The following is a 25,651-nucleotide window of genomic DNA, read 5'->3' as shown; positions in this document are numbered from 1 at the left end:
GTGTGCTGGCGCTGCAAGCCGAGGATTAGCCTGTTGAGCTGCGGCGCTGGCCTTAAGAGCTGTTCTGTGCTGTTGATGAAAGGTCACTAAGAAGCCTCTTGCATACATGTGACATATAGGGATGCCAGCTGCCCTTTAATTTATTGTAATGAAGTACTTATTAATTTATGTTACTGGGGCTGACGTGTGGTGCATGCAGTGGGTTAAAGTGACGCTGCAATGCCAGCATCCCATATTGGAGTGGCGTTTCAAGTCCTGGCTGATCTGCCCTCATCCAGCTCCCTGCTGATGTGCCTAGGAAAGCAGCAGATGTTGGCTCAAGCACTTTGGCCCCTGCCACCCTTGTGAGATACTAGGATGGAGTTCCTGCCTCCTGGTTTTGGTCTGGCCCAGCCTTGGCTGTTGCAGCCATTTGGGGAATAAACCAGTGGAGGAAGATATTTCTCTCACATTCTGTCTTTCAAATAAATAAATTGGTAAATAAATTTTTTAAAAAGGTTACAATACTTTGTTTTCAATTGTTGCTTCCTTAGATTGTTGCCATACCGTGCCTGTTGGGCACAACGAGACTGTGCCCTGTGCAGTCTAATTCCTAAGTGTGAATCAGTGAAGTCAAGAGGAGCTCTCATCTCTGCCTTTTCAAGAGATGGCCTGACACTGGCAGTAACTCTTAATCAGAAAGACCCAAAGGTCAGTAAATAGAACCTGTCTCAGAAGTAATCTACGAAAGAGTGAGTTAACTCCATTTTTGAGATTTCTTTTTTTACCTTTAAAAATAATAACTGATTTTATTTTTCTTTTAATACCTAATTATAAATATATTTTGTCAAAATATATGATCAATATGGTTAGTACATTTGCCTGTAAAATTATAAATAAGGTCAAGATGAATGTTTAGGTTTTTTTTGAGGATAAAAAGTGCAGCTATAAGGAAGCAAGCAGTCTGTGTAGTGTGTGGGTGAATGGCTGGGAACGTGTGTGTGTCTGTGTGTGTGTCTGTCCTCAAGGGCTACTGGATCTCAGCGGCACCCACACCCCTCCACTGCCATCTCCTGGTAATTCTTCAATTCCACCTTGTCGTACTCATCCAGGTACAGCATGGAGATGGCGCTCAGTTCAGTGAGCACACAACAGGCTTTGGGGATACTGGAGTTGACAGAGTTGACCAGGGTCTGCATGATGGCACGGTTGGTGGAGTTGAGGTGATCCGCCAGTAGAAAGGGGCAGTCCCTATGGCAGTAGAAGGAAGGCCTGGTAGCCTCGGGGGGAGGGACCATGGTCCAGTCATTCCAGCCCACGTTGCTGAAGTCCATGTAGAGTGGGTGGCACTGGCTGTTCTTACTCTTCTTCTGGGCCTGCTGTGGGTAATGCTTAGGACTCCACGTGGCCCTCTGGTGTCTGGTCAAGGTGTGGCCCCAGCCATCATGACCAGAAGTGACCAGGAGGGGCTGGAGCTCAGCCCAATCCCCACTCCCTTGAGCTAACAATAGCTGACCCTGACATGCTGGCCCTGATGGGTCTGTGTCTGGTGGAGGTGAGTCACCTCCATGGCCAGCCTGTGGTTGGGCTTCTTCTCCTGGGTCCATCGCAGGACTGCGAGGCTCACGTCACATTGTGGTGGACCAGTCTCGTGTCCAGTAGTCGTGTGATGAGGTGCCTGGGCACCGCTTCCACTGGGGGCTTCATAACCTCGTAAATGTTTATCTAGTAGAAGCCCCGCTCCCAGCTGGGGCCCTGGTGCGCCTCCTCCTGGAAGAGCCAGTGCTCTGCAGAGGAGATGGCCTCGTTCTCTGGGATGCTGCTAAGGTTAAAGAGGAAATGAAAAGCAGAGTTTTCGCTGGTCCCTGGGAGAGATTTCTTTTTTTTTTTTTTTAAACATAGTTTTTTTTTTTTTTCCATAGTACTCCTTTACATGCTTCAAATTGATGTTTTCTTAACCAACTTGACACTGTAAATTGGTAGTTATTTAAATGAGCTGCCAAAGTTTTTTATTTTTTTAAAGATTGATTTATTTATTTGAAAGTCAGAATTACACAGAGAGAGAGAGGAAAGGCAGAGAGGGAGGTCTTCCATCTGCTGGTTCACTCCCCAATTGGCCGCAACGGCCGGAGCTGTGCCGATCCAAAGCCAGGAGCCAGGAGCTTCTTCCAGATCTCCCACGTGGGTGCAGGGGCCCAAGGGCTTGGGCCGTTTTCCACTGCTTTCCCAGGCCATAGCAGAGAGCTGGATGGGAAGTGGAGCAGCTGGGACTTGAACCGGCACCCATATGGGATCTCGGCACTGCAGGTGGCGGCTTTACCCACTATGCCATAGCACTGGCCCCCCAAGATTTTTTAAAGTTGATCTAAGTAAAAGAGGATGAGGGAGTGACATTGTGATAGCCTGTAAAGCCAGCATCCCATGAAGGTGCCATTTTGGGTCCTGGCTGCTCCACTCTGATCTAGTTCCCTGTTTATAGGGGAAGATGACCCAAGTGTTTGAATGGCTTTGGAAAAGTGGTAAAGATGGCCCAACTGTTTGGGTCCCTGCCACCAAGGTGGGAGACCCAGATGAAATTCCTGGCTTCTGGCTCTTAGCTTTGGCTTGGCCCAGTGCGGGCTTTTGTAGCCATCTGGGGAGTGAGCCAGTGGATGGAAGATCTCTCACTCTCTCTCTCTCCCTCTGTAACTTTGACTTTCTAAATAAATAAATAAATGGTGACAGGCAGAGTTATAGACAGTGAGAGAGACAGCCAGAAAGATCTTCCTTCTGTTGGTTCACTCCCCTAATGGCTGCTACAGCCGGCACTACGCCGATCCGAAGCCAGGAGCCGGGTGCTTCCTCCCGGTCTCCCGTGCGGGTGCAGGTACCCAAGCACTTGGGCCATCCTCTGCTGCCCTCCCGGGCCACAGCAGGGAGCTGGACTGGAAGAGGAACAACAGGGACTAGTACCCAGTGCCCCAACCAGGACTAGAATCCGGGGTGCTGGCGCTGCAGGCGGAGGATTAGCCAAGTAAGCCACGGCGCTGGCCTAAATACATACATACCACAGTAGAGAGCTGGACAGGAAGAGGAGCAACCGGGACAGAATCCGGCGCCCCGACCGGGACTAGAACCCGATGTGCTGGCGCCGCAGGCGGAGGATTAGCCTATTGAGCCGCGGCGCTGGCCAATACATATATATTTTAAAAAGAGGATAAGGGAAAAGGAGGAAAGAAGAGAGTGAGTGATAACTTATGGTGAAGCATTAATATGTTGGGCTGTTAGTGGTCAACATTGCCTTGCAAGTTGGGAAAGACTCCCTGGGTAGTTTATTGATCTAGGATTCCAGTATCCACAATTGGAAGTAATGATTAAAATAATTTTAATAATTTTTGTCTTTATTTTCTTTCTAGGCAACTCAGGTATTATTTGTAAACACAGTGAATTTTGTTACTCACTCTGGTAGCCTTAAAGGATGTAGTAATAAGAATCCTGTGCTTCCAACTTCGCTTGTCAGGTAAGAACTCTTAAGTGTTTTAAGTAGTGTTTTTATTTTTATTTCTAATAGTTAGACAAATTTAAATCTATAATAATTCAGTAGGATCATGTGATACAGTTTAGTCTACCTTCGGTTTCTGTGCTTGATAAACTCTAAAAGCTATTTCATTTATAGAAAGCCTCAACTATTTTAAGGAAGGAGGAAGGTCTGGTGATGTGGAAGATAAATGAACATACTTTCTTTCATGGTACTTTTCTGTCTTCTTGGGAGTGGAATAATTAGTAGGTAGAGAAATACTTGGTTAAATGGAGACACTGAAATGAAAAGCCTGGATTGGGAAGGCTTATTTTTTCAGGAAGGTTGGGGTAGTCATAGCCTTTTAAAAGGCTTACCTCTTTAGGGAATTTTGAATTGCCTATGAAGCTGAATTTCCATTTGGAATATTGTAGTACATGTTCTTGAGCAAACTTTTTTTTAAGAGGAAGTGACATTCATGAAATGTGTGTGCCGATTCCTATCTTTACTTTTGGCCTCTTTATTTGAAATGTGTCACCTGTACTTGGTACAGCCTCTTATGAAGTGTCAAGAGCCCTTTTTCTTCTTTTTTTTTTTTTAAAGATTTATTTTATTTATTTGGAAGTCAGAGTTACACAAAGAGAGAGGGGGAGAGAGAGAGAAAGAGAGAGGGAGAGAGAGGTCTTCCATCCATTGGCTCATTCCCTAATTGGCTGCAAAGCCGGGGTCGCACCAATCCGAAGCCAGGAGCCTCTTCTGGGTGCAGGGGCATAAGGACTTGGGCCATCCTCCACTGCTTTCCCAGGCCACAACAGAGAGCTGGATCGGAAGTGGAGCAGCCGGGACATGAACCGGCACCCATGTGGGATGCTGGTATTGCAGGTGGTTGCTTTACCAACTATGCCATAGCGCCGGCCCCAAGAGCCCTTTCTAATGTGTCCTTTGCTCTTTGTAGGTCCTACTGGATAGGTGATATCAGCTGGACTCATGACAGTCTTTTTCTGGCTTGTATATTAAAACGTGGCTCCTTGGTTTTACTGACGTGTCAAGGTGAATTGCTAACATTAATTACGTTTGGTTGCTCCATTGAATTTGGGCCAGCAGAATTTATTCCTCTTCATCCTCTAATAACATATAGGTGAGACACTGGAATTGTTTTAATTTGTTTACAGAAGTTTTTCTCTTTTTTGGTATTATTTTTACTGTGTATTTTTATTTTTAGCAATACCACATTTCAAATTGTTTTATTCTTTCTGTTATCTCATTATCTGTTTATTTATAGTTTTCTTCTGTTTCTTTTTGTGGCTTAATCATGGTGACAGTTTGACATTGTGACTTTGTAAGTACATTATTTAATTATTCAGTAACACTAAGAATTTATCTTCATTGTTATAAAAGTTGGTAAAAGTATAATATGGCATTTTTTGTTAGAATTTCACTTAGATAAATTAAAAATCAAAATTAACTTGGCACATGAGTTTGTCTACTTTTTTCCCCAAAAGGAGAAAGTTGTTGGAAATGGATAGAAGACTTTAGAATGTAGTCATTTTTTAATTTTTTTAAAAAAATTTATTCATTTGAAAGGAAGTATGAGAGAGAGACAGAGGTTGATCTTCCATTGGCTGCTGTTTTACTCCCCATATGCCCACAACAGCCAGGTCTGGGCCAGGCTGAAGCCTGGATCCAGGAACTCCATCTAAGTCTCCCACATGCATGGCAAGTACCCATGAACTGGAGCCATCATCTGCTGCCTTCTAGGTGCATTATCCGGGAACTGGATGAGAAGCAGAGTAGCCAAGACTTGAACCAGCACTCAGTAAAGGATACAGGCATCCTAAGTGGTGGCTTAATGTCATGTATCATAATAACTGTCCTATATTTAAATTTGTAATTTGAGGTGAGCCAGAGCAAAATTCAAATGTTGGTTCTTTTACTTATTAGTTGTGTGACATTGGATAAGTTAGTTTTTAAGCCTCTCTTTTATTGTGAAATGAGGGTGATAGTTACTGTCTCTCAGGGTTGAGTGAATGAAGTAAGGTAGTACTCATGTGTCATTATAAATCACTTAGCTCTGTTTTTTTTGTAAAATAAGTGCTCAGTAAATATTTGTAACTGATTTTGATTGTATTTGTATGTGTAGCTAGATCTGTATATACAGCTGTTAACAAAATAGAAAAATTGGAAAAGACCTTTGAGGTGAATCCATTCTCTGCTTTATAGAGAGGAACCTGGAGAGATGTGTGCTTGATTTATGTTAGCAAAAAGTAATGCCTAATTTGTAGCCATAGATATTGCAAATGGAAGATATTCATCACTTCCTGCAATGTTTTTGTTTTCCTCTTTAGGATCTAATTCATAATTGACTAGATTTCTTTACATTCTCCTTTTAAATTAATATTTGAGGCCTTTCAAAATGGATTTTTTATTACAGAACTAATACTACTTTATTTTACTTTAAAAAGTAATTTATTTAAGAGACAGAGTTCTCATTTGCTGATTCATTTACCAAATGTCTGCAGTGACCTGAAGCCAGGTGCCAGAAACTCCATCTAGATCTTTCATGTGAGTGGCAGAGACCCAGTTACTTAAGCTGTTAGCAGTGGCTTTCAGGATGTGCATTAGCAGGAACAGAGCCAGTTGTTGAAAGCAGGTTAAGGGCCGGCGCCGTGGCTCAATAGGCTAATCCTCCACCTTGCGGCGCCGGCACACCGGGTTCTAGTCCCGGTCGGGGCGCCGGATTCTGTCCCGGTTGCCCCTCTTCCAGGCCAGCTCTCTGCTATGGCCAGGGAGTGCAGTGGAGGATGGCCCAGGTGGTTGGGCCCTGCACCCCATGGGAGACCAGGAAAAGCACCTGGCTCCTGGCTCCTGCCATCGGATCAGCGTGGTGCGCCGGCTGCAGCGGCGGCCATTGGAGGGTGAACCAACGGCAAAGGAAGACCTTTCTCTCTCTGTCTCTCTCTCTCACTGTCCACTCTGCCTGTCAAAAATAAAAAAAAATAAAAAAAAAAAGCAGGTTAAGCACACAATCATATATAGTATAAAAAAGTCATGTGGATCAAAAGTAAATTGTGTAGAAAATGAAAGACTAACTTTCCTTGTCAGGCATTATGTTGTAGTGGTTCTGCCGATTTCTGTGGCTTGTATGTTGTCTGATTAACCAATCTCCTATTCTTGGTTATTTAATTTAAAAAATCTAAATTTGAATAGTTTCCTAACTAGAAAAAAAGACAGTAAGCTGAGATTATTGTCACACATATATATATATATAGCCCCAAACTTAATAATCAGTGATGTCAAGTAATCAGAATCAGAAATAACAATAACAGTAAATGAGTACACTTAAGTGGAAACTCACCAGATTTAATCCTAAACTGATATAGTTTTACTGTCATTGTCCTCTCCAGACATTTTCTATTTTTCTTCTTTTTTTAAAAGTAGGTACGCCAATAGCTTTTAATTGTATTCCTATAAGTATATTTAAGTGTATGTTGAACGGGGTAGGTGTCTGACAGTGGTTAAGCTACCACTTGGGATGCCTGCATCACATACTGGATATTGGAGTGTGTGAGTTTAAGTCTTGGCTCCATTCCTCATTCCAATTTCCTGTTAATGTGTAACTTGGGGACAGCAGGTGAGAGCTCAACTTTTTGAGTTCTTGCCACTCGGTTGGGAGACCTGGATTGAGTTCCTGGCTCCTGGCTTCAGCTTGGCCAGCTCTGGCTATTGAAAGTGTTTCGGGAATGAACCAGCAGGTAGGAGATCTCTCTCTTCTTTCTCTGTGTGCCTGTCTCCTTCTTAGGAAAGGTAACTGTTTAATTCTCTTTAATAATAAAATTAAACTTTTTTTTTTTTATTTAAAGATTTATGTGTTTGAAAGAGTTACACAGAGAGAGGGGAGAGGCAGAGAGAGAGAGAGAGGTCTTCCATCCGGTGGTTCACTCCCCAATTGGCCGTAACAGCCGGAGCTGCGCCGATCTGAAACCAGGAGCCAGGAGCTTTTTCCTGGTCTCCCACGTGGGTGCAGGGACTCAAGTGCTTGGGCCATCTTCTGTTGCTTTCCCAGGCCATAGCAGAGAGCTGGATGAGAAGTGGAGCAGCTGGGTCTCGAACCAGCGCCCATATGGGATGCCAATGCTTCAGGCCAGGGCATTAACCCACTGCATCACAGTGCCCGCCCCAAAAGTAAACTTTTAATTCTTGCCTGAAATATTTTGTATATTAATTAAAAAAGTAAATACTACAATTTTGGGAAAAATTAAAAGCCTACATATCTTTTAATCAATATATTTTCCAACTATATATATATAAGCACATTTAATCTTTTTAAAAAAATAATTTTATTAATTTGAGAGGTAGAGTTAGAGTAATAAAGGGAGAGACAGAGAGGGAGAGCTCTTCCATTTGCTGGTTCACTCCCTAAATGGCTGCAACAGCTGGAGCTGGGCTGATCTGAAGCCAGGAACCTGGAGCTTCTGTCAGGTCTCCCACGCAGGTGCAGGGGCCCAAATACTTAGGCCATCTTCTGCTGCTGGCCCCTGAAGGTGGAGACTTAGCTCACTATGCCACAGTGCTGGCCCCAATATTTAATCTCTTTATATATGTTTCAGCTGCTTGTTTTCTCATTATTCTGTAGCTTTATTTTGCTTCTTCTTTGGAGTAGTATGATTGTTTCCTTTAAGATCTCTTACTGATTCTTGAATTTTGATGTTGTTGCTAGACCACAGCATTTTCAAGAGTCAAAGAATTCTGTAGATTCATCAGCTTCTGATAATGACCCTATGAGACAGAAATTTTCTGTAAACACACACTCACGGTTACCCTACCTCATTGTTTCTGATGGATACATGGTCACAACCCTTCGGTTTCTTGATAATCTGTCTCCATCCATGCTCATGAGATCACTACTACTTGACTCAACCCAGAGGCTTGAGAAAGCATACCAAAGTGTGTTACAGTCTAAGGTATGGTGCTTTTTGGTACCATTTGTAAAATTTGCTTCCTTGTTCTGTCAAATTTAAAACTATAAACTATGTTTGTAATTATATACAGTTATCCATAACATTTTTTATTGCTTGTAATGGAATTACAAATCTGATTTTCCTCTTTTCTCCTGTAGCCAAAAGGCAAAGGGCTGAACTTACGATCACTGGATTCCCTAAGGTCTAGCCTGTTAAAACACCAAGGAAATGAACGTCCAGCTGATTCCACTGTCCCTAGGTTTTTGCAGGCAAACGAAATAGGGACGGTGAATGAAGAGACGGCAGATTGTCAGGTACTTGTAGTGCATTTACTTTGAACATTTCCACTTGACTTTATTTTAAGAAACACATTTCATTTTTCCCTTATTAAAGGGAAGAGAAATTTGAGAACACCAATGTGACTCCGCTTAATAGGGATTAAGTGATATGAAATAAATTTCTTTCTATCATATTTAGGATTTTGAAGCAGAGGAAACAAATGAAGGCAAATATTTTTCAAACCAGTTATTTACCTTTTCCAAAAAAAAGAATGATGTGCTATTTAGTAGTGTCAAGGAAGGAAGATTGGAGTTTGCATCTATGTTTGATACAATACATGCAAAGGATGATGCCAAGGAGGCAGACAGATCCATTACAGAACTGCATTCCATCCAGAAAAATCTACTTGCAGCATGGACAATAGGAATTTCAAAAGATGTGACAGAAAAAAATTTAATGTTAAATTATACAGTGGTTTGTATCACTCATTTTTTCTACATTCTTCAGTTTGTAAAAAGTCCTTTACCTAAACTTGATCCTTTTTCAAGTGAGAACTCAAGACAGAACACATGGGTACTTGGTACCTTTCAATTTTTTCTTCAGTGTTTATCAATCCAGTACTGGGATGTGAGATACAGACAAGATGTGGGATATTTGATAAAGCTGACCTCAAATACTCTAAGACTTTTGCTGGATCAGCAACAGAAGGGTCAGTTATTCTCAGAGAAACTTTTAGCCTGTTTTTATTTACTCAGAATGGTAACCGACAGTTTAAATGGTATATACAGTCTTCAGCCTGAAGTTACTTCAGCATCAACTGATGGAAGTAGAGCAGCAGATCAAGATGCACTGGTGGTGCCTGTCTTTCAAATGTTTCAAGAATGTAGCCCTGATGGAAACTGGTCATGGAAGTCATCTTTCAAGATTCATCCTCAAGTAACGAGTCTTGTTCACCAGCCAGGACATAGGTATAAGTATTTACTTTAATATTAGGAAGCTGGGGCCGGTGTTTTGGCATAGTGGGTTAAGCTGCTGCCTATGACATTGGCATCCCATATGGGCGCTGGTTCAAGAACTAGCTGCTCCACTTCCAATCCAGCTTCCTGCTAATGAACCTGAGAAAGCAACAGAAGATGGTCCAAGTGCTTGGGCCCCTGCACCCATGTGGAAGACTCAAATGAAGCTCCTGGCTTCTGGCTTTGGTCTGGCCATTTAGAGAATGAACCAGCTGATAGAACATTCTCTCTCTCTCTCTCTCTCTCTATTTCTCTCTCTTTCTTTCTGTTTCCCTCCCTCTCTCTCTCCCTTCCTTCCTTCCTCCTTCTCTGAAGCTCTGCCTTTCAAAGAAAAAAAATTTATCTTTTTTCAAAAAAAAAATGAGAACAGCATTTTCATCAGGTTTTTTTTTTTTGTTTTTTTGTTTTTTTTTTTTTTTTTTTTTTTTTGCTTTTTTAAAAAGACATAAAAAGGGGCTGGCACTGTGGCACAACGAGTTGTCATGGCGCAGGCCAGCATCCTATATGAACGCTGGTTTGAGTCCTGGCTTTTCCACTTCTGATCCAGCTCCTTGCTAATGTGCAGAAGATGGGCTAGGTGCCTGGTCCTCTGTACCCATGTGGGAAACCCAGATGAAGCTCTTGGCTTCTGGCTTTGATCTGGCCTTGCTTTGGTCGTTGCAGCCATCTGGTGAATGAACCAGCGAATGGAAGTTCTCTCTCTCTCTGTCTGTCCTTCTCTCTCTCTCTAACTTTGCTTTTCAAATGCATAAATAAAGTGCTTAGGAAAATGAATTAAACTCATCAGTGTTTGAAAAAAAAAAAAAGAAAAGAGACTGGCACTGTGGCATCTCGGGTAAAACTGTTGCCTGCAGTGCTGGCATCCCATATGGGCCCTGATTGAGTCCTGGCTGCTCCACTTCTGATCCAACTCTCTGCCAAGGCCTGGGAAAACAGTAGAAGATGGCCTAAGCCCTTGAGCCCCTGTACCCGCATGGGAGACCTGGAAGAAGCTCCTGGCTTCTGATCAGCCCAGCTCCAGCTCTTGTGGCCATTTGGGGAGTGAACCAGCGGATGGCAGATTGCTCTGCCTGTGCCTCTGCCTTCCTGTAACTCTTCATTTTAAATAAAATAAATAAATCTTTAAAAATAAAGAAATTCCAGCCGGCGCCGCGGCTCACTAGGCTAATTCTCCGCCTTGTGGCGCCGGCACACCGGGTTCTAGTCCCGGTTGGGGCGCTGGATTCTGTCCCGGTCGCCCCTCTTCCAGGCCAGCTCTCTGCTGTGGCTAGGGAGTGCAGTGGAGGATGGCCCAAGTCCTTGGGCCCTGCACCCACATGGGAGACCAGGCTAAGTACCTGGCTCCTGCCATCGGATCAGCGCAGTGCGCCGGCCACAGTGCGCCGGCCGTGGCGGCCATTGGAGGGTGAACCAATGGCAAAAGGAAGACCTTTCTCTCTGTCTCTCTCTCTCACTGTCCACTCTGCCTGTCAAAAAAAAAAAAAATCCGTACTGTAAAATTCGCTATTGCATAGTGTGTATTTCAGTGGATTTTATGGTGAAATCATTAGCACTAATTCCAGAACGTTTTTATCTCTGCAGAAAGAAATCCTGTTTCCGTTAGCACTCGGCATCACGGCACTATTTTTTCTTTTAAAATTTACTTATTTGGAAAGCAAAGTTACAGGGAGAAAAAGAGAGCGAGAGAGTGTGAGAGCACTTCCATTCATTGATTGAATGCATAGTTGGCCATAATGGCCAGGGCTTGTCCGGGCTGAAGCCAGGAGCATGGAACTCAATCTGGATCTCCCATGTGGGTGGCAGAGGCCCAAGTACTTGGCCGTCTCTTGATGCTTTCCCAGGCACATTAGCAGGGTACTGGATTGGAAGTGGAGCAACTGGGACTTGAACCAGCATGCGAATGGTATGCTGACATTGGAGGAGGCGGTTCAGCCTCGTGTGTAACAGTGCTGGTCCCAAAGCCCTATGGTATTTAAATAATATTTAAGGGGGCTAGCACTGTGGCATAGCGGGTAAAGCCACCGGCTGCAGTGCCAGCATTCCATATGGGCGCTGGTTCAAGTCTCATCTGCTCCACTTCCAATCCAACTCTATGCTGTGGCCTGGGAAAGCAGTGGAAGATAGCCCACGTCCTTGGGCCCCTGCACCCTCATGGGGGACCCGGAGGAAGCTCCAGCCTCCTGGCTTCTGATCAGTGCAGCTCTGACTGTTGTGGCCAGTTGGAGAGTGAACCAGCCGATGGAAGTTTCTCCTCTCCTTTCTCTCTCTCTCTCTCTGCCTCTGCCTCTGCCTCTCCTTCTCTCTCTGTGTATCTCTTTCAAATAAATAAGTAAATAAATATTTAAGTGCTTGTTTTAAAATACCATTTTGTAGCTGGTAAATATATAAAATTTTTGTTAAGATATTTTAGCATTTTTGTCAAATTTTATGCAACATACACACATATATATGTATATATATTTGGTTTTGGGCAATTTATGATGTTATTCAAAGATTTTGGTTAAGTGCTATTGAAAAATTACCCCCAGGTGCATGAATCATTTATAAAGTTTTATTTTTATATGTGTTACACATTGTTTGACCATTGGACTTGGTACTGTATTTAAATCTGATCTGTTTCTGTACACATTACCTCCCATATAATAGGCTCCTATTTTGCTTGTCCAAAAGACAGGCTAAGAAGGGGGCTAAACGAGTCTGAATGTGGTTTTAAAGACTACCTTATTTTGTTTGCAGATTGATTGTTCTCTGGAGATTGTTGTACCAAAAAACTCTATGGTATCAAACACAGTTAGGTCGAAGAGTTCCAGAAGGTTACATACAGTTCACTGAAAAGATGGCACACGAAGCATCTACTGTCAAGTTCTTGTTGTGTCATATACAGGCCAACTTACAGACTGCTGGAGACTGCTTGAACCAAACCTTAGAACTGAAACCTATCAATGGTCAGTATCTTTGTTTTTTTTCTTTTTTAAGATTTATTTATTGGCCAGCGCCGTGGCTCACTTGGCTAATCCTCCGCCTGTGGCGTCGGCACCCTGGGTTCTGGTCCCGGTTAGGGCACCGGATTCTGTCCTGGTTGCTCCTCTTCCAGTCCAGCTCTCTGCTGTGGCCTGGGAGTGCAGTGGAGGATGGCCCAAGTGCTTGGGTCCTGGTACCTGCATGTAAGACCGGGAGGAGGTGCCCTGCTCCTAGCTTCAGATCAGCGTTGTGCGCCGGCCGTAGCAGCCATTAGGGGAGTGAACCAACGGAAGGAAGACCTTTCTCTCTGTCTCTCTCTCAGTGTCTATAACTCTGTCAAATAAAAAAAAAAGAGATTTATTTATTTACTTGTAGGGCAGAGTGACACACATATACACACACGTGCGTACACACTCATACATCCTCATAGACACGTACAGATTTTCATCCGTTGGTTCACTCTCCAAATGGCTGCAACAGCTGAGCCTGTTCCAGGCTGAAATCAGGAGCTCAGAACTCCATCCAGGTCTCCTATGTAGGTAGCAGGAACGCAAGGGCCACCATCCTCTGCTTTCCCAGGCCCATTAGCAGGGAGCTGGATCTGAAGCGGAACAGCTGGGACTCGAACTGGTGCTCTAATATGCGATGCCAGCACTGTAGACAGCTGCTTACCTTGCTGCACCACAAAGCTAGCCCCCTCAGTATATTATAAACAATTTCTGTTTCTACAAATAAGTGAAATAGTTAACCAGGCTTTTATTTTTTTAATTGCTTGCAGTTTGCTTTTCAAAAATAATTTTTGGCTGAGATGTGTCCACTGAATTTTAAAACAAAGTTCCATAAAGCAATGTAAATATGACTGATTTTTGGTTAAAAACTTTCTAGGAGAAGAGTGTTTCCTGTTAGGCTCATATGAAGAGTCTGTTGAGTTGTGGAAGCAGGCGCTACAAGAAACTCAAGAGAAAGGTACTGGAGTGATGATAATGCTACATGGCAGTGATTTTGCTGGGAACATATTTTAATTTGCTTCAGAGCTTAAAAATAATTCCAACTTTTACAATGCTCGCAATATTTTAATGCCCAAATAGAGTACAAATTATATAGGCAACTGGACTATCAGAAATGCTTATTTGAAATTAGTCTTGAAATCTGTAGTACCAAGAATATTTGCAGGGATCTCTGGATAAGTCTCATGTCATTTGGTTAATGTTGAAACTTGTGTGGTTGATTATTGTTGGGGGGAAAAATGAGATTTAGATCCTAAATACAAGATTCTTTTTTTTTCCAAGATTTATTTTATTTATTTGAAAGAGTTACAGAGAAATGTAGAGACAGAGAGAAAGAGGTCTTCCATCCGCTGGTTCACTCCCCAGATGGCCACAACGGCCAGACCTGCGCCGATCTGAAGCCAAGAGCCAGGAGTTTCTTCTGGGTCTCCCATGCGAGTGCAGGGGCCCAAGGACTTGGACCATCTTCCACTGCTTTCCAGGCCATAGCAGAGAGCTGGATCGAACTGGTTTCCATGTGGGATGCTGGAGCTTTAGGCCAGGGCATTAACCCGCTGTGCCACAGTGCCGGCTCCTACATAGCGTTTTTTGATAAGGACAATTCAGTAAGATAATAGGACTGAGCATGCAGCTGAAATGAGAGAAATTCTCAGATGGTGACTCTGGAGCTAACCCCTACCGGCAGCTATTGAATGGTCAAATTTGGCCAATGACTGCATTTGCTACTGCTGTGGCTTCGTATGCTTTATTCATTCATCTACTTAACCAGTATCTATTTATTTATTTTGAGAGGTAGAAAAAGATTTCTCATCCAGTATTAAGGGTTTTTACAAGTTGCACACTCCTCTCTGATGAGTAGTAGACTAAGAGCATTTCCTTGCCAATGTGCTTAATTATTTGCCATTGCAGGAGGAAGAAGGACATGTTTTCTTCAGACACGCTATTATCTTTCTCTCTTATACTGCTACCTCTATAGTTATAATTTAAATGATGCTCAAGGATTATGCGATCTGCTAGTAAGGGAAATACTGAGATGGTCCCAACTACCTGTAAAAGAACATGAAGATTGTCCAGGTACGCCTTTTTTTTTTTTTTTTTTTAAAGATTTATTTTTATTTATTTGAAGGAGTTACAGAGAGAGGTAGAGACAGAGAGAGAGAGGTCTTCCATCCGCTTGTTCATTCCCCAGATGGCTGCAACAGCTAGAGCTGAGCTGATCCGAAGCCAGGAGCCAGGAGCCTCTTCGGGATCTCCCACGTGGGTGCAGGGGCCCAAGCACTTGGGCCATCTTCTACTGCTTTCCCAGGCCACAGTAGAGAGCTGAATCAGAAGTGGAACAGCTAGAACTAGAACTGGCACCCATATGGGATGCCAGTGCTTCAGGCCAGGGTGTTAACCCGCTGTGTCACAACGCCAGCCCCAATTTATTTTATTTATTTGAAAGACAGTTACAGAGAAAGGTAGAGATAGAGAGATAGGTCTTCCATCTGCTGGTTCACTCCCCAGATGGCCACAATGGGCTGGAGCTTGGCTGGAGCTGCACTAATCCGAAGCCAGGAGCCAGGAACTTCCTCTGAGTCTCCCACGTGGGTTCAGGGGCCCAAGAACTTAGGCCATCTACTGTTTCCCAGGCCCTAGCAGAGAGCTGGATTGGGAGAGGAGCAGCTGGGACTCGAACTGGCACCTATATGGGATACGGGCACTGTAGGCGGCAGTTTTACCAGCGCCAGCTCCCCCCCTTTTTTTTTTTTTAAATTGACTACTCTGTACCAAGCCTTATGCCAGGTACTTTAGCAGATATAAACGTCTTCTACTGCCTTTCCAGGCACATTAGAAAGCTGGATCAGAAGCTGAGCAGCCAGGATTTGGATGTAAACTCTTTTTTTTTTTTTTTTAAGATTTATTTATTTATTTGAAAGGAAGAGTTGTTTCAGAGAGGCAGAGGCAGAGAGAGGGAGCGATCTTCCATCTGCTGTTTCACTGAAACAATGCTGCAATGCTGCAGCTGTGTCAAGCTGAAACCAGGGGCCAGGAGCTTCTTCCAGGTCTCTCTCGCGGTTGCAGGGTCCCAAGCACTTGGGCCATCTTCCACTGCTTTTCCAGGTTATAGCAGAGAGCTGGAACAGAAGTGGAGCAGCCGAGACTTGAACCAGCTCATATGGGATGCCGGCTCTGCAGGTAGCTTTTCCTGCTGTGCTACAGCACCGGCCTTGAACCTGCACTCTTATATGGATGCGATGCTGGTACAACTCCAGGGCCTATAGGTTAATTGTTTTCATTTTTACTGTCTGCAGGAAGTATGGCTACAGTTTAGCTGTTCTAGGCCTTAGGTGTGCATCTCAGAAGAAGCATTTTTATTATCACTTTCTTTTTGTATGATGTTGGGACCTTAGATGTGACTACTTTGTGTCGGTTTAATCAGAACCTCCTTTGACTGTGTTCCTTAGTTCCTGAGACGTCTCACTCTGAGTTTGGAATGGCTGGGTGCGTCCATCCGGAGGCAGCAGTCAGAGTTGTCCAGGCCATGGCTCGCTTCATGACTGCCTATTTCACCAATCAGCTGCTTTGCATTTTGCCACCTCACAATGTGAATATTCTTCCTCCACTGCATGTGAAAACAGGTAATGTGGTCAAGAAACGATTTTCTCTTTGCACTTTTTTTTAAGTTTCTGCATTTTATTGATCCTGTCATGAAAAATTTGCCCACTGCCTGAAAATAAAGTTGTTGCAGAATCTTGCTTTTCCCCAGCAGGAACATTGGCCTTCAAAACACTCCATCCTGTTCTTGGGCTCCTTTCACAATTTTCTTGAGGTGCTTTCCTTCTCATACGAACCAGTTCTTGTAAATCTGTGCTTGGATTTTCTTTGTGTAGTTCTAGGACTTGTAAATCCTGCCAAAGCCACTTGGGTTGCCATCACCAGAATGGATTCTGTTTTGACTCTGTTTCTGAATTTCTTTCTGAAGCATTGTTGCCTTCCGGGGTGGAGGATGTCAGTGACATGTCTTTCGTCAAGCACTTGTTTGGTCACGACCTTCCTGGACCATAAGGTTACAGGGTGTTTACAAAAAAGCTCATCAGTGCTTACAAAAAAAGTAAAAATGGTGTAGCACATGTGTACTTTATTGTAGCCCACTTTATAGGTATACCTTGCTGTAGCTTTGTGTGGAAAATAATAGTGGAAGAGATAAATATACTCTTGTAAGGAGGCATGAGTTTGGATACACGAGTTGTAAGTAGAATATCCATTTTTTTTTAATTTACTCACAGATCAGTCCCTTCGGCTTATTCCTCTGCAACACTCTAAGGTGGCAAGTGCTGTTAGAGATCAGAATCTCTCCAATGTGTGGACTGTTGAATATGCCCTTGAATTACTATTTATTGGTGGCCTGATTCCAGAGGCAGTATGGTTGGCACATAAACTTGGAGACTGGAAGACATCTGTGTCAATTGGTGTGGCTTTCCAATTTTTCTGTAAACGTGATAGCAGTTTCAAGAGGTGTGTATTTTTAGGGAAACATGCAATATGATATTCACCTAAAGATGTGTTATGTATCTTTTATTTTGGTATTAATATGTTAAATGGAATCCTTAGGTCAGCATTGTCCAATAGAACTTTCTTTTTTGAAAAGATTTATTTATTTATTTGAAAGGCAGAGTTAGAGAGGCAGAGGCAGAGAGAGAGAGAGGTCGTCTATTTGCTGGTTCACTCCTCAGATGGCTGTAACAGCCAGAGCTGAGCCAATCCAAAGCCAGGAGCCAGGAGCTTCTTCCGAAGTCTCCCACATGGGTGCAGGACCCCAAGGACTTGGACCATCCTCTAGTGCTTTCCCAGGCCATAGCAGAGAGCTAGATTGGAAGTGGAGCAGCCGGGACTTTAACCGACACCCATATGGCATGCCAGCATGGCAGGCAGAGACCCAGTCCACTGTGCCACAATGCCGGCCCCATCAACTGCTTAATTTCAGATCCAGCTCCCTGCTAATGTACCTGGGAAAGCAGCAGAAGATGCCCCAACACATGGGAGACCAGGAAAAAGCTGCTGGCTCCTGGCTTCATTCTGAAACAGCCATGGTCGTTGTGGCCATCTGGGGAGTAAACCAGCAACAGATGGGGGATCTCTCTCTCTGTCACTCCCTCTTACTCTCTGTAACTCTGACTTTCAAATAAATAAAAGTAAATCTTCAAAAAACAATTCTAAGAAAAAGAGCTTATAGTGAGTGGAGTGTTTATTTCATAATAGGATTTGAGTTTTAAAATAAATTAAACTTATCTATGATTTTAACTTTTTGAATGCTGTGGCACTGTTGTATCTTTTCTATATTTTTCAATTTGAGTCTTTTTTATTTTAAAGATTTATTTATTTGAAAGAGTTATACAGAGAGAGAAGGAGAAGCAGAGAGAGAGGTGTCTTATTTCCGCTGGTTCACTCCCCAATTGGCTGCAACGGCGGCCAGAGCTGTGCCGATTCAAAGCCAGGAGCCAGGAGGTTCCTCTGGGTCTCTCCTGCGGGAGCAGGGATCCAAGGACTTCGGCCATCTTGTACTGTTTTCCCAGGCCACAGCAGAGAACTGGATTGGAAGTAGAGCAGCTGGGACTCCAACTGGTGCCCATATGCGATGCTGGCATTGCAGGTGGCAGCTTTACCTCCTAAGTCACAGCGCCGGCCCACCTTTTTTTTTTTTTTTTTTTTTTTTAATTAACTGCTCTGTACCAAGCCTTATGCCAGGTACTTTAGCAGATACAAGCGTGTCACTATACCTAAGACACTTAAGCTTTATAATAGAGAAAATAGGAGAAGCCATTATAATAATTTAATAATATGGTAAGAAAAGTGCCAGTGGTCTGGTGAGGAGTGTGATAATACCAACTAAGGGGAAATGCAGGAAATATTTTATGTAGTAAATGTCATTTGAGATGGCATGGAACCCAGATAGGCTCTTGACAAATTGAGTAATGAATGAGAGAGAAAACATTCCAAGCTTGAGCAAAGGCATCTCGCGAAAAACAAGTTTTGGTTTGTTTGACTAGCATGTGCATGTAATACAGAAGGAAAAATGAATGGAGAAATGTATAGGCTCTTAACTGTGGGGAGCATTCATAGAGAATTTACTCAAATTTTTATTTTCAAAACAAAGGATAAAGTGAATTCCATTGTTTCTTGAAATTTCATGATTAGTACTTGTGTGAAATCTTTGATTTTCTCAATATTTGGTTTCATTTCTTTTGATACGATATTCTTTCAGGTCTAAAAAAAAGGGTCTGAATCTCCCATTAAATATGGCTCCAGCACAGATTTTCCAGGAAAAATTGCAATGTTTTTTGGGTCAGCCAGCCTCTGTGGAAACAAGAGACAAAATCCGCTCAAAATGTAAACAGTTTACAGGTGTGTTATCTATATAAGATCTGATACATTTATCAGGTTAAAATAAACCCTGTGATAGTTTTCAAAAAAAGTTTGTACATATCTATAAATACATTAGCACTTCGAAATAAGCTTACCAAAAATAAAGTATGATATTTATACTTAATCATAGGAGCATTCAAAATTGATGGCAGCTCATAATGTGAGAGTTAGTAACTGAATGATTTCCTTACTTTCTATATATAACATATTAATTGTATTTTGCTACATTTGGATCATTTTCTTTTGTAGACATAGGATCATGGAATCCTGGAATGGTACTTGAAGTGATTTAGTTCAACTCTTACCTACTGCATAAATGATAGTTTTTTTTTTAACTTTTTTTTTTTTTTTTTTGACAGGCAGAGTGGACAGTGAGAGAGAGAGACAGAGAGAGAAAGGTCTTCCTTTTGCCGTTGGTTCACCCTCCAATGGCCGCCGCTGCAGCCGGCGCACCGCGCTGATCCTGGCAGGAGCCAGGAGCCAGGTGCTTTTCCTGGTCTCCCATGGGGTGCAGGGCCCAAGCACCTGGGCCATCCTCCACTGCACTCCCTGGCCATAGCAGAGAGCTGGCCTGGAAGAGGGGCAACCGGGACAGAATCCGGCGCCCCAACCGGGACTAGAACCCGGTGTGCCGGCGCCGCAAGGTGGAGGATTAGCCTATTGAGCCACGGCGCCGGCTCCAGTTTTTTTTTTAACTTTAAAAATTCAAAGTGGTGTTATAAAATTAAAAAAAAAAACAGCACTGCATATTTTATAAAGATGTTCCCAGATGTATCAAAAATTTATCTGTTTTACAGACGACAAAACATTAAATCAATTGTGTGCAGACGTGTATATTTGATGGTAAAACAAGGATAACTCTGGGGACTTTGTGTGTGTATGTGTGTTTAAAGGCTTGTTTATTTGAAAGAGTGACGGGATGTAGTGGGGAGAGAGGGAGGGAGAAAGAGAGAGATCTTCCATCTTCTGTTTTAAAGGCTCAAGAATTCCATCCAGGTCTCCCATGGGAGTGGCAGGAACCCAGGGACTTGGCCCATCATCATCTGCTACCTTCCCAGGCATGTTAGCAGGAAGGTGGATCAGAAGCAGAGTAGTCGGGACTTGAACTGGTCCTCCCATGGTGGTTTAACCAGGCTCCTACACTTGTGTTTTTATTAAAGCTTGACTTCATTAAAGAGTGAGACTTCTTCCTGTAGATTTCTAAAAGTTACAAACTTTTTTTAAAAAAGAACATACTTGTTTTTTAATTAGAGATATAAACAGAGAGATCCCATTCACTGGCTCATTCTCCAGTTGCCTGTAATGATCAGGGCTGGCCCTGGGTAGAGGGAACCCAGTTACCAAAGCTATTACTGCTGTCTCTCAGGGTGAAAGTGAAGTTAGGAGTCAGAGCTTGACACTGAACCCAGGCGTGGGGCTGAGTATCCCAACCACCATCTTACTCACTAGGCTAAAGGCTCTCTCTCCTTTAAAAGTTTTTTCTTAATTTAAATTATTTTTAATTTTTTAATTTAAACTTTGAGAGAATATCTAATTCTTGGAAATCTGACTATAAACATTTATTTGATAATTTTCTGTGCAGTTCTCTCTTATTTTTCAGTTAATAAGACATTACTACATAAAATTTGGATTTAAAAAAAAGAATAGGAAAATACCACCAATCTGAACTTCCAGTTCGAATAATATGTTGTTCTAGATGACCTGGAAACTCTCCTACAATAAATACGTTGATACAAAGTGCTTCTAGATAAAATATATCAATATAAAGGCCAAATTTAAAGAAAGTAAGGGAAGTTGCCAGAGAACAAAGAGCAAATAAAAATTCAGGTTTCTAGTATGTGATAAAATAAATAACAGTATAAGTCCACCCAAAGATCCATATATTAATGTTCATAGCAGCTTTTTTTTTTTTGATGATACACTTTATTTTTTTAGAAAGCTTTTATGTAATAAATATAAATTTTATTTTATAGGTACAGCGTTTGGAATATGGTAGTTCTTCCCCCCATACCTGCCCTCCCACCCCTACTGTTCCCCCCCCCACTCACTCTCCCATCCCATTCTTCATTAAGATTGATTTTTAATTACTTTTATATACAGAAGATCAACTCTATAGTAAGTAAATATTTCAACACTTTACACCCACACAGACACTAAGTATAAAGTACTTATACAGCAAGTATAAAGTACTGTTTAAAGACAAGTTTTTCTGTTAATTTTCATTGTACAGCTCATTAAGGTCAGAGGTCCTACATGGGGAGCAAGTGCACAATGACTCCTGTTGTTAACAATTGACACTCTTTTTTTTATGACATCAGTGATCACCCGAGGCTCTTGTCATGAGCTGCCAAGGCTATGGAAGCCTTTTGAATCCACAAACTTCATCATTATTTAGACTGGGCCATAAGCAAAGTGGAAGTTCTCTCCTCCCTACAGAGAAAAGTGCACTCTTCTTTGATGGTCCCTTTTTACCACTGGGATCTCACTCACAGAGATCCTTCATGTAGGATATTTTTTGCCACAGTGTTTTGGCTTTCCATGCCTGAGATGCTGTCATGGGCTTTTTAGCCACATCCAAATGCCTTAAGGGCTAATTCTGAGGCCAGCGCATAGCAGCTTTTTTTAATAACCAAAACTTAGAAGCACCCCAGCTGTCCATCACCTAGTGAATTGCATAAACATGTGCAATATTCCCATAAAAATCCACAGTAAATAATAAAGGGGAGAGAAAAGGATAACATGTGATAACATAGATGAATTGCAGAATTGTGATGTTAATGAAAGAAATAGGAACAAAGACCACCGCTGTATGAGTCAATTTATGTGGAATTCTATGAAAACAAAGCTAGGGGAAGAGGAAGACACATCAGTGCTTTCTTGGGAGTAAGGGGGCATTGACTACAGAGATACATAAAAAACTTTTGTAGTGATTGAAATGTTCTTACAGTCCTTTATAGATTTGTCAGTTTATTGAGCTATATAATTGGACAAGTGTGAATTTTGTTGTATGTAAATTATGCTTCAGAAAACCTGGTTTAAAAACAAAAAATTGGGAGCAGTTGTTTAGCACAGTGGTTGAGTCACCGCTTGGGACACCCGTATCCCCTAACAGAGTGCCTGGTTCAAGACCTGACTTCCCTATTTCTGATCAGCAGTGATGGTTTCAAGTGCTTGGGTCTCTGCCACCCATGTGGGAGACCTGAATTGACTTACAGACTCGTGGCTTTACTCTGGCGAAACCCTGCCTATTATGAGCATTTTGGGCAGTGAAGCAGCAATGAAAGATTCCTTTCTGTCTTTCAAATAAAAATAAAAAACAGACCCCTCAGAACTCAGCAGATGAGCAGAGGTGTGACGTAATTGGAAAATAAACTTTAAAAAAAAAAAAAACTCAATAGGTGGTTAAAATTATTATTAGATTAGCTGGCCCAGTGGGTTAAGTTGCTGTCTGCAGAACTGGCATCCCATATGGATGTCATTCACGTCCTGGCTGTTCCACTTCTGAGGAGCCTGGGAAAGCAGCAACAGATGGCTCAAGTCCTTGGCCCCCGCATCCATGTGAGAGACCAGGAGGAAGCCTGTGGCTCCTGGCTTCTGCCTGACTCTGCCCTGGCCGTTGCTGCCATTTAGGGAGTGAACCAGTGGATGGCAGACCTCTCTCCTTGTCTCCTTTTCTCTGTGTAACTCTGCCTTTCAAATAAATAAACAAATCTTGTAAATAAAAAAAGACCAGCATAAGAGTAAATTAATAAACTGTAAGATTAATCTGAGGGACTGGTGCTGTGACGCAGTGGGTTAAAGCCCTGGCCTGCAGTGCCAGCATCCCATATGGGTGCCGGTTTGAGTCTGTGCCACTTCCAATCCAGGTCTCTGCTGTGGCCTGGGAAAGCAGTAGAAGATGGCCCAAGCCCTTGGGCCCCTGCACTGTAATTGGAGACCCAGAGGAAGTTCCTGGCTCCTGATCGGTTCAGCTCTGGCTGTTGCAATCATTTGCCGAGTGAACCAGCGAGTGGAATACCTTTCTCTCTGGCTCTAACTCTCTCTGTAACTGTCTTTCAAATAAATAAATCTTTAACAAAAAGATTAATTTGAGATTACATATATTAAAAAACAGATAATGTAGGTAGACAGAGTTGGAAAAGCTTTGTAGCATATAAAAGAGAGAGCATAGGAATCCCAGTACTGTTTACCAACTTCTGGAGAGTGGCTACCTCTGGCTGGGAGAGTGAGTGGAATGTAATTAGTCCTTGAGATTTCAACTATATTTGTAGCATTTTCGTATAAAGAATATAAAGTGAATGTTATCACCAGACAAGGATGAGAAGTCAGTACATGAGTGCTTGTCATATTATATCTATATTTTGCAGTATGCTTAAAACGTTTGTAATAGACAAAGCCTGAAGCCTCCAGTTTTGCTGCCTACGTTTCCTTGTGTTCTGCTTCTGGGACATGTCCACATATATATAGATATTTTATATGGCTGAAGCCATATTTTACATAGGATCATTTTGCATTTTTCTATTTTTTAGCTTCTTAAATAAATTTTACTAATTTTTATCATTATAAAACTATGATAGACAATTAAGAAAAAGAAACATGGGATGGATGTATAGCCTAAAGGCTATGATGCCTGTGTTCTTGGTTGCAGTGTCTGAGTTTAGTACCTGGTTTTGCCTCTGGCTCTTCCTGTTCTTCCTCCTCTGCTTCCCACTAGTGGAGATATGGGGAGGTAGCAGTGATGACTCAAGTGACTGAGTTCTTAGCATCCACGTGGGAGACCTGGGTTGAGCTCCCAGGTGCCGGTTTGGTTTGGCCCAGCCCTGGCCATTATTTAGGTAGTTTACCATCATACGTAGCACTCTGTTGTGGGGAGCAATCCGGACTAGACTGAGTTACTGGAATTAAGACTTATTCTATGCATCTGCTCTCCCACAATATGGCGCTGGGAGAGAAGTAAACAGCTTCTGCACAGCTGCCTCCAGTTCAACCAATAAACTGTAGGACTTGCTCCTGATTGGAGAGCAGCGTACTTGGCGTGTGGGCAGCCGAGTTGGGATTGGCGGAGGAGGACTATAAAGGAGGAGAGAGACGGCATGCACCAGGAACATCTATGGGGAACATCTAGCTGAAGGAACACCCGTGCAGCCCCCGAGAGACCCGGCCGGCGGTGTGCCGCTCCCCTGCGGAAGTGGGGAATGTGGCTAGGGGGAACTGCCCTTCCACGGAGGTGGAAGGGATAGTAGCCAACCCGGGAAGAACCAGCAGCAAACCCGGGGAGGGCCGAGCAGACAGAAAGAGCAGCGCAGGGTCCTGTGTCGTTCCTCCACGAAGAGGGGGAGCGACATAATGGTGCCGTGACTCGGATATGAAGCCTAGGCAGGGTTTAGTGTCGTTCCTCCACGAAGAGGGGGAGCGACACTCTGTCTCTATACTACTCAAATACATTAATTTTAAACAAAAGGAAAAAAAAAGTTACTCGCCCATGGTCTTCAAATAATGTCTATTTTGGTGTCTTTCCTATTAATATCTTTTCAAGTATTTTTTTAGCAGTGTTACATGCCAAGAATGTCTTTCTTGTGTAATTGTTAAGTAATTCTGGAAAGAAAAAGTCTTATGCTGTGGTTTTCTATAATTGTAGAGTAACAGTATAGTTCATAAATTTCTGTTAAGTTTGGATGTTTTGCATATCAGCAAATATGTTTGTTCTAGACTGTTAGCTTTCTCAGATTTGAAATTTTATCTTACAAAATGAGAGTTTCAGTGTAAATGTTAACCAAATTTTGTGTTCAATAGATCCCATTGAAGAGGAAGATGCAAACCTGCTATTTGGTTCGGTGCAGGAAGTACTGAAAGCATCAGTTATGGCTGATGCAGATATTCTTTCGGAGTCATTTCAGCTTCTGATGGACTCTGCCAAGGACTTCAGTAGGAGGCTGTGGGGGTTGGTGCCAGTCGGCTTGTATCTTCCAGCTCCGCCGTTGTACTGTCCCCAGCCAGCTGTTCTTAGTGAAGTAAGCGTAGTCTACTCTTTTCATTCATTTGAAGTGAGCTTTGTCCAGTCTTTAAAATAAACTTGTATATTATCAGGGAATGTATTAAACTGATGTTTACTTTTCTTTCCTCTTTAAAATGCAGATGATAATAGTATAGGTTGAATATCCCTTATGTGTATTGCTTGGGGCCAGAAGTCTCTTTTGGGTTTGGAAGTTTTCAGATTTTGGAATACTTGCATAAACATATAATGAGGTATCATGGGAATGAGTCTGTATTTACCTTATTTGCATATATTAAAGGTGATATTATATAGTGTTTAAAAAATTTATTTATTTGAAAGGAGAGTGACAGGGAGGGAGAGACAGAGCATTTCCATGTGCTGATTCACTCCCTAAATGGCCACAGTATTCAGGGCTGGGCCAGGCCAAAGCCAGGAGCCCATTCTGGTGTCTTGCATAGGTGGCAAGGAGCCCAGGTACTTGTACTATCTCTCACCACCTTCCCAGGCACATTAACAGGGAGCTGATCAGAAGCAGAGCAGCTGGGACTCGCGCT

The 25,651-nt window shown here is 42.6% G+C and overlaps 1 protein-coding gene and 1 pseudogene across 8 annotated transcripts in view; one reads left to right on the top strand and one right to left on the bottom strand.

Annotated features, from left to right (window-relative positions):
- CPLANE1 (ciliogenesis and planar polarity effector complex subunit 1) overlaps positions 1 to 25,651 on the top strand; it is a 134,060-nt gene that overhangs the window by 12,700 nt on the left and 95,709 nt on the right. For 5 of the 8 annotated variants that reach the window (XM_051853812.3, XM_089312740.1, XM_089312743.1 and 2 more), the window contains 13 exons: positions 534 to 690; positions 3,375 to 3,478; positions 4,431 to 4,613; positions 8,193 to 8,436; positions 8,592 to 8,747; positions 8,911 to 9,680; positions 12,465 to 12,673; positions 13,575 to 13,655; positions 14,606 to 14,770; positions 16,144 to 16,317; positions 16,966 to 17,194; positions 18,942 to 19,081; positions 24,896 to 25,113. In XM_051853812.3, the coding sequence (XP_051709772.3) occupies positions 534 to 690; positions 3,375 to 3,478; positions 4,431 to 4,613; positions 8,193 to 8,436; positions 8,592 to 8,747; positions 8,911 to 9,680; positions 12,465 to 12,673; positions 13,575 to 13,655; positions 14,606 to 14,770; positions 16,144 to 16,317; positions 16,966 to 17,194; positions 18,942 to 19,081; positions 24,896 to 25,113 (2,830 nt within the window). Of the gene's footprint in view, positions 1 to 533; positions 691 to 3,374; positions 3,479 to 4,430; positions 4,614 to 8,192; positions 8,437 to 8,591; positions 8,748 to 8,910; positions 9,681 to 12,464; positions 12,674 to 13,574; positions 13,656 to 14,605; positions 14,771 to 16,143; positions 16,318 to 16,965; positions 17,195 to 18,941; positions 19,082 to 24,895; positions 25,114 to 25,651 lie in introns of those variants that run through there. The other 3 variants (XM_089312744.1, XM_089312745.1, XM_089312746.1) reach the window with 2 other exon arrangements.
- Positions 1,020 to 1,899, bottom strand: LOC138845238 (bone morphogenetic protein 4 pseudogene; annotated as a pseudogene).

The sequence above is a fragment of the Oryctolagus cuniculus genome, chromosome 14 (assembly GCF_051225735.1).
Source record: "Oryctolagus cuniculus isolate XC-2025 breed Fujian yellow rabbit chromosome 14, ASM5122573v1, whole genome shotgun sequence".
In the NCBI taxonomy this organism is placed as follows: domain Eukaryota; kingdom Metazoa; phylum Chordata; class Mammalia; order Lagomorpha; family Leporidae; genus Oryctolagus; species Oryctolagus cuniculus.
Note: the sequence above shows the minus strand (reverse complement) of the source record. Positions and strands in the feature narration are given on the sequence as shown.